At 40.0% G+C, this 8,564-nt stretch overlaps 1 protein-coding gene across 2 annotated transcripts; it reads right to left on the bottom strand.

Annotated features, from left to right (window-relative positions):
* Window positions 1-5,744: 5,744 nt before the first annotated feature.
* Uch (Ubiquitin carboxyl-terminal hydrolase) lies at window positions 5,745-8,547 on the bottom strand. 2 transcript variants are annotated; one of them, XM_076813015.1, is made up of 7 exons: window positions 8,406-8,547; window positions 8,302-8,313; window positions 7,958-8,086; window positions 7,722-7,879; window positions 7,508-7,649; window positions 6,335-6,410; window positions 5,745-6,248 (listed from the first exon to the last, which is right to left on the bottom strand). In XM_076813015.1, exons 1-7 carry the CDS (start codon window positions 8,439-8,441, stop codon window positions 6,091-6,093), a joined length of 711 nt encoding a protein of 236 aa, XP_076669130.1. In that variant the 5' UTR covers window positions 8,442-8,547; the 3' UTR covers window positions 5,745-6,090. The 2 variants fall into 2 exon arrangements, with proteins under 2 accessions (XP_076669130.1, XP_076669123.1); XM_076813008.1 differs by lacking the exon at window positions 8,302-8,313 and having other exon boundaries at window positions 8,394-8,536.
* Between the last annotated feature and the right edge of the window lie 17 nt (window positions 8,548-8,564).

Here is an 8,564-nt window from a genome sequence, read left to right as displayed (position 1 = left end):
GAATTACCACGTCGCGTGCGAATAATGGCCAACGCAATTTCCTAGCGCATCCTTATCGCGGTATATATTATTGTCACCGCGCCATCCGCTATTAAAGTTCCTCCAAATCAGAGGTCCGTGGAACACTCTACGGAAATTAGAGTGGAAAGACTGCTGACGCCTTAATGCGGAGTAAGTTTTCGTAGATCGCTGGAATTTTAATATGTTGTAGTCTTTAGTGGTATTTGAACGCACCTCAAAGGATTTTGAAAAATTTTGAGAAATGACGATTTTACAGCTGTTTGAAGTTAAGGGCTAACTTTTTTTTAATAAATTATAGCTATGGAAGTAGTAAACGGATGGAGATGAGCTTTACGGTGCTTATAGAGACGACATTGAAGTTTTAAGAAAAAATTATTTGAGTTTAAAAAAAATAATTTGAACCAGTTTTGTGCAATTGTTTTAAACAAATGCAGGCTTTTAACATCGGGCGCGATTTTAAAAATCTGAAAAAATAGGAGAATATAGTTCTATCCTTTCCCTTGATGGACAAATTTTCGAAAATATGGACATTTTAAAATTGGCCCTGTGAAAATTGTCGAAAGTTGACGCTGCTTGCCGATGAAAGGAAGAAGCTCAATCTACTACATAGTTCAATATATTTACTTCATTCCTAACTTTGTGTGGCCTTGAAGGTCATAGTGTACCGTATGGTTGAATTTGTCTTGACAGTCGCTTTCATATTTGGTAATCAAATATATAGCGCTCCATTTAAAAAACTATAAGTCACCCTCGTTTCAAGGAAAATATTGCGAACACCAAAAATTCAGATACCGTATTTTATGTTGGATATAAAAAACAGTAAGAATTTTCCTCTTTCGGTTTTTTTCAAATACTTACCATTTTCGAGAATCCTGTATAAGAATATTAAGTATAGCCGCTTGGCCGCTGCGAGTACCGCGGTGCTGGGCGACGCAGCGTCAACTTTCGACAATTTTTACAGGGCCAATTTTAAAATATCCATATTTTCGAAAATTCCTCCATCAAGAGAAAGGATAGAACTATATTCTCCTATTTTTTTACATTTTAAAATCGCGCCAGATGTTAAAAGCCTGCATTTGTTTAAAACAATTGCACAAAACTGGTTCAAATTATTTTTTTTTTAAACTGAAATAATTTTTTCTTAAAACTTCAATGTCTTCTCTATAAGCACCGTAGAGCTCATCTCCATCCGTTTACTACTTCCATAGCTATAATGTATTGAAAAAAAGTTAGCACTTAACTTCAAACAGCTGTAAAATCGACATTTTTTCAAAAATTTGAAAAATCCTTTGAGGTACGTTTGAGTATGACTAAAGACTACAACGTATTCAAATTTCAGCAATCTACGAAAACGTACTTCGCATGGAATGTCCCGGCTGTAATGGAACGTTCTTCGCGCTGTGTCTAGATCCTTTTATACCGCGTTCGCGGTCCTTCCATCTGTCTGTAGCTGAATAGCTTGGACGTCCGCAGTTGAAAGGATCACCACCGCCGACCAAATTTATCGATTACCCACGCGATCCGCTCGACTCCAACAAAGGATCTGTTGAACTGTACCCTTGCCATATATTGCGGGCCATAAATGGAAACGAGGCCGTACGTGTACATAACATTTTTACGGGCGCGCGATGACCTTAAACTCAACCAGCCATGGACGAATGCATAATGTCCCGGTACACGACATGTTTCGCTAACTCGGAGACATCGATTCTCCACCTTGTTATCAAAGCTTAAGAGGAGGAGGTTCCAGTCTAAAAATTTTATCTTTTTTTTTATTTCTTTTTTCGAATGTTCAACATTTTAGGATTAAGTGCAGGGGTTGAAAACAGTTATGTTGTCGGTCTCGGTTCTGAGAAACAGTTATGAGAACCGAAGTAATCTTGAAACAGTTATGAGTGAAAACGGTTCTAGCTTATATCGGTTCCGGTTCTGCAGAACCGATATTATAGCGGTTTCGGTTCCGGTTCTACAGAGCCGATATTATATCGGTTCCGTAATGGTTATATATCGGTTATAGGCTCGCCTCAACCATGCGCAAGCGCCTTTTAAATTATGATTAAATAATAAATCTGTGAAGAATAAATTGATTCTCAAAAGTAGATTGAAATAATTTTTTTATTTTAAGTTACGTTTAAGTTAAACCCTTATAAATGTGGGGTGCCCCCTTAAGTGCCTAAAAATTTAAACAAAGTATAAATTGTTGCAGAGCAACTTCCAACTGTGCATCGCATTTTCATTCTGTCATTGCACGTTTCAAAATACTTACGAACAATGTCGTATTTCTTTCGGCCCATTATATCACTAACCGTTTCAACCCCTGAATAAGTGTTTAAAAGGATTTGTTGAAATTCGTAAAATTCCCGAAGTTATAGGCATTTGAGTAGCGGCAATTGCACGAGTAACAACTGGCCACTCGGCGCTCACGTAAAACTTTAAGGCTGCCGTCAAGAAGGCTTTGCAAGTACTCCCATTAAGGGGGTAGGTCACCCTCGATAGCCCTAAAACAGGCCTTTTTTCAAACGCAAATTGTAAAGTTATAAATAACAATAGAGGCAACGTTTTTCCCTAGTTTTAATCGTGAATCGAGAAAAAAAAATAATACAATTTTTATATTGAAAATGCGATTTTATCGATTTCTTGTACGAAAAATATTTTTTATCATTTTTTTAAGAATTCATCTCGAAAATCTGATCCCGACAAATAGTAGGGAATGTTTTTCTGCGTCCCTCATTAAATTTTCATCCAAATCGTTGGAGCGGTTTTCGAGATTTTATGTTCATCATCAAACGGTGCACCACCTACACGCCTTTACGTTTTTACTCACAACTTTTATGTCCATAGAGATATTTAGACTTCTCTTCTTCTGTGTTAAAGCTCATAGAATAACGACTAAAACTAGAAAAAAACGTTGTCTCTGTTGCTATTTATCACTTTAAAATTTGCGGTTGAAAAAAGGCCTGTTTTAGGGCTATCGAGGGTGACCTACCCTTAATGCAAAATTGAAAACAAAATTAAAAATATCCGAATGGCAGGTATTTCTGAAAGTCATTTATTTTTAAAATCTATTTGAAGTTTTACTTTCAGATGCGTCGTTTAGCCTAGGGAATGTCCAGCAGCTAATACTTAGGGCATAAGCTTCACATTATAAAGAATGCAGACAAATTCATCGAACCCTGTTTCTTTACTAGTGGACTAAAGTATTTTAGACTAAATTTCCTCGATAAAGCTGCTTGTGACATTCCCTGTTTTTCCTCTTACCCTCCATATGAGCGTAGAATTTTGATAGGCGAGGAATCCACCCGTTATCATCCCCATTAATGACGCGTGCGAAGTGTGAACGCTGGGGATGGAGTTGAGTTTGAATAATTCGAAAAGAGGTAATATTCTATTTCGTGGCATGGTAGATAAGAGAACTTTGTTAGTAGATAATCCTCATACCATTTCGCAATAAAGATTATCTTCTGTGTATTGTGTTTAAAAGAGGACGGTATTAGCTGTCACGGTACAAGTTCAATCGCCATTACCACAATCTTCGTTCCGTATTGCGCAGATCTATAGTCAGCAAAAAATAAAGGGGGAAATAATCGCGCGCACGCGAGCGTCATGTGTTCTCGCCTGTCTTGATTTTAGTGTAGATCAGCTCCCGACGATTATCTAGCGCGCTTAATCGTATGGCTTTAACAAATTGCCATCGTAAAGAGCTTTATCGATAGCGCGGATACCTCCGACGGATCAGCAAATTTACTTTCAGACCGTTATCACCTACATCGAACACGACGGGAACACGTAACGCTGCGTGTAATCGCCGTGAAACGAAATTCTTCTGCCTATGTTACCGTCCGTGTCGCGAGCAGTAATAAACCCATCGGTCGTTCCAAGAATCGAGATCGAAGTTCCTGATTTCAAGTGTTAATACATTGAAGGATCGCGCGCGCCTCTCACACTGTTTCATTGTTTCCCTGCGCAACGACAGGCTATTTCTACCTGTATAATTTTCATAATTGTCACCTTCCACTCGTCTTTGCGCGCGAACAGTTCTTTACCTGTTCCTTCCCATTCTCTGAAAAGCCTTCCAAGACTCCGGCCTCCTCCGTAAGCCGCAATCATCTTTTCACGAAAGAACGCCAAAACACCAAAGCGATTCTATCTTTACGAATCACGAAGGAATCTTTATTTTTCCTTCGACAAGCCTCCCCTTCGCCACGGGTTCTTTTATCTTCGTAAACCAGCTTCGAGGAACACCAAAATTTTCCACTCGGATGACGCAGACGTTCGTCGTTCCATAAACAGTAGAATTCATCGCCTGTTACTATCAAATTGTACATTCATTTGAATGCAAGCTGCGAATCCACGTTACTTATCAATGGAAAATATGGTCGAGGGATTCTTTGATCCCCACAAACCGCAGATAAACTTGAGGCACCTAGCCTTCGACGAATTAGTAATGAACTTGTCGCTGATCGTAAATAACAAACCGGACAGAAAATAGAATGCGCCTGAAACAATAAACAACATCCGCGCTGTAATACGATTACTATTTCTCCCTCCTTCGTCTACGAAAAATTTCAAGATCGTTACGCGAAGATTAATCGTTGCAACGGATAAACAATAATGCAATTGGCCTTCCCAGCTATTTCCATGGAGCGTTAATCAGACCCCGCGATGCGTTTTCCTCAACTATCCCACAATACGTATCGCGCTCGCTATTGAAACACCCTTATGTAATGTGCTCGTTGACAAATCACCCGATACGAAGGAAAAAAGCTGTGTAATATATACGCCGTCTATCCGGGAATGATCCATCGAACGTTATCAAGCTCGTAGGAATTTAACAGTTGCCTGGCCGAGGGTCATGGAAATTTTCCTATCCAAGCAAGTCGGTCGAAAGGCGAAGGCGTGGAAAATTTCACCCGGGAAAGTAGGCGGCGTCAAGCGATGACTAATACAGCCCCAATAAACCATCTTCTTCACGCGCCACCCTGCGAAACATAGACGGTTACAATTAGCGATTGCTTTTCATTCTTCGCCCTGTTATCGTCGAACTTCATTGGATTGCATAAGAAGCACGCGAGGCACAGTAAACGACCGAATTGGGGGGGCCTGAATTTCGGTTTTATTTTGTGTTTTGAAGCTACTATTTAGAGAGTGGTGCCAAGATGCTCGCTCTCGGAAGAGGATCGAAAATAACTGAGCCTTTTGCTGGCTTCTGGTCACTGACCGACAAGTTTTGCGACCTCCGATAACAGGGGAAACAAATGCACGCCCGTGATCGAAATCACGATGCATTCGGCATTATCCGATTCTCCGCCGTGCAAGTAAATTGATCCGCGTTGATCGCCGCGAAAACGGAACGAGGAAAAATGAAGGAGACAAGCTGTTGTTCGTCGATAATGTCAGAGTTTCATTGAAACAGGTTTACTCTGCGGTCGAAATAGACCCTGGATGGAGATACTGCGAAAATAAAGGAAAAATTAATTGGAAGCAACTGAGTTATTTGAATATATTTATGACGGCGCGCCTTGAAGTGGTTGGCGTTGATTCGAAAGGTCCATTATTATGTAATAATAACGAAATGAAATGTTTCTTTCTCGCCGAGCTGGAAAGTAAAATTCAAGGACGTTCTTAATAAGAATTTTCGATCCTTTCCACTTTGTTTCTCTCTCGCGTCCCTTAATCTTGCGAAATTACTGGAATATTCATAGAAGAAAACGTGGTACTGCAAATCACTTCGTCAGCTTAAGTTTAATATCGAAAGAGTTTACAAAAATATAAGAAAAGTTCGAACAAACCGTCGAGGAAACTATAATCTAGATATTCGAGACTGATTTTCACTTGGCTCGAGACACTTCCGACGATCTTTTCATCTCACAGAGAAAGATTGTATCCTCGTGGAAGGTAGCGCGACGAATACCTGCGAATATACGTTTACATCACGAATACACACATTACGAGGCAATAATAAGCAAATATTAATAAATGCGATACAAAAAGGCTGTGTCTATGTAGCGTACAGAATAAATAATTTGAACAATTATCTTAACATGTGTACACTGTAGGTTAGACATTAAATCAAAATGCTCCCAGATCACCCTTAGCGAGAGCGACAACTGTAAAGCACACTTCTTTTGGATCGCGAGCGATATATTCTTTACAAACGCGCGCGGCATCTTCTAATAGCGTTTCCGGGCTAGTTGGGCCATGATTGATAGGCGCGGGCTTGCGTCCGTCTGAAAATTTCAATATTCGAAATGTTAAGTAGAATATCGCTTACTACACAATTACGCGATAAAATCATCAACATAAAGATACTCGCCTAGTTCGTACAAAAATCCATTCTTATGGACCAATGCCATAAAATGATGGAACACTGGTATGTCCTCATTTGGTGCCTATAAAATATTTTCAATTACATTTCTACGATCACAGCAGTGTTTCCCAACCTTTTTTGAGTCGCGATCCCCTTTTACAATATTCAAATACTCTGCGACACCGCCTCAGCTAAGGTAAAGTAAATTTAATAAGGTAAAGAAACCACTTTAAAAATAGGTATAATAAGACGCTTAAGGTGGATGCTCGTTTGTTAGCAAAATCTTTCCAGAGGCTTTTTTCGTACTTCCCGATGACCTACAAGTTTCAGATTCGGCAAGAAGTTTCCTCGGCACCCAAAGGTGCCGCAAAAAATCCAAAACCTGGAGAATTCGATAATGGGTAGTCCCTGTGACCTACAACAGGTGTTATGTACAATGTAGTAGCCGCTGCTGCATTGCATGTAGGCCCGCACGCGGGTTGAGCTCGAGCACGAGCTGAAAGACGAAGCAAGACAAAGTATCGTGCTTTCTCTCTTTCGTAGCCGACGGTAACTTCGTGTCGAATCTTTCGTCCTCTTTCGCTCGCTCACGAGTTCTCTCACTCTCCATTCCAAGGAGTGAGGGGATACAAACGCGCGCTCAACGCAGAGTCGAAATGTGCCCTTTATTTGGGCTCTCATGGAGGCAAACGGAAAAGCGGTGTTATAAGAGTGTATATGCTCCACAAATTTCTTGGATTCGGGGGCTTTGTCACACATTAGTTGTTGTAATAATATCGAGAATTATTTCGTTTCTAGGGGGAGGGGTCTCAAATGTCGCTGGGCAGTGAGTCTGGGCATGTATGTAACTTAGGCCCCTCCAAATTCCCTTCAGGAGACCAATTAGATAGGTACCCTTCTGATACCCAAAAGTTGTAAAATTTCGTATTTCGCAGCGAAAATTATTTCTAGGAGGATTACCAACAAAAATTATGGTTGTCTTAGGCGCCTTATTATATAGGATAGTAATGCCTGGCGAAGACGGGCTAAAAAACTAGTTACAGAATATAATTCTAACTTGATAATATTAAAAAATAAAACCCCGTGGCAACACCCCAGAAAACATTTTACAACCCACTTGAGAGTCGCGACTCACCGGTCGGGAATCATTGGACATCAGAGTCAAACTGAAACTCATACCTCCGTTTGCCCTTCTTGCGCCAGTTCTTTGTGAGTAGTACTAATGTCGCTCGAGTTCATCAGGAGCTCTCCACATTCCGCAAACGAAAGATTTTTCGAATCGTTTAAGAAAGTTTTTAAGAAACCATCCTTAAGATTTATGCTGCAAAGGGATGTAGCGCGTAACGTTCGATCTAAGGTAGACGCGCTTTTGTACTTCCGATCATAAACTTACCTATCCAGATTATTTGCAACGCTATGAATTAAAGCTATGGTACCACAAGCATTGTGAATATATTGTTTCAAGTGATAAATCGACGGATCGCGTGGACTCGGAGTACTTTCTTTGCTTTCTTTAACATCCTCCACTTCTTCTTCCAGGGTGTTATCGCTCTATAAGCAGAGAAACGTGTTAAACATCACCATAAACAATGGCCGTTAAATGGAATCGTGTAATACCAATTTCACCACCTTTTTACCCAGAGGATAAAGCAAAATAACAGCAAGGACCGGTTTAGGTACAAGTGCCAACAGATCCGGCTCCAAACCGTAGACATCGACGATAGACCATTCCTTCGGCACACCTACTTTGTGCAAGAGCTGTAAAATAAACGTTCGGATAGAAACTTCGATATAAAGTGCCTTATCAAAAAGTTCACTCGGCGATAGAAGAAATCGTTCTGTTTACATAAAGGCGTTCTATGATCAACGTCAAGTTTCTCACGAATAAATATTCTACGAAATATTTACGGAACGTTAAGATTATAAAAGCGAAGTCCAATATGTATCAACAATTGAAAGTCATGATGGTTTACCTTCGTCATAACCTAAAACAAAGAATATGGCAATTATTTTAATGATACAATAAAACTAGAGTGCCTTTCGTTGCAAGATAGAAATTTAAGACGAAATTTCCCACCTCCGGATTTGATTCCAATGGTATCCAAGTAGTCATGGTGAATTATCGTGGTTGTCGAAAATATCCGGCAAATCCGATGCTTTGTTCGCCAACTTAAGATTCACTTAAAGTATCCTGTAATTGAAATTTCCACGAAACTAATTGTCCCGGGCGATTCTG

Source organism: Andrena cerasifolii, chromosome 1, assembly GCF_050908995.1.
Source record: "Andrena cerasifolii isolate SP2316 chromosome 1, iyAndCera1_principal, whole genome shotgun sequence".
In the NCBI taxonomy this organism is placed as follows: domain Eukaryota; kingdom Metazoa; phylum Arthropoda; class Insecta; order Hymenoptera; family Andrenidae; genus Andrena; species Andrena cerasifolii.
Note: the sequence above shows the minus strand (reverse complement) of the source record. Positions and strands in the feature narration are given on the sequence as shown.

Excerpts from the sequence above, each read along its gene's own strand:
- Uch (XM_076813015.1), bottom strand. The coding sequence starts at position 8,441 with ATGACTACTTGGATACCATTGGAATCAAATCCGGAG. Across the intron at positions 7,880-7,957 it reads TTTATCCTCTGGGTAAAAAG|AGCGATAACACCCTGGAAGA; the intron begins GTGGTGAAATTG and ends CTCTGCTTATAG. Across the intron at positions 6,249-6,334 it reads TGGATTTTTGTACGAACTAG|ACGGACGCAAGCCCGCGCCT; the intron begins GCGAGTATCTTT and ends TGAAATTTTCAG.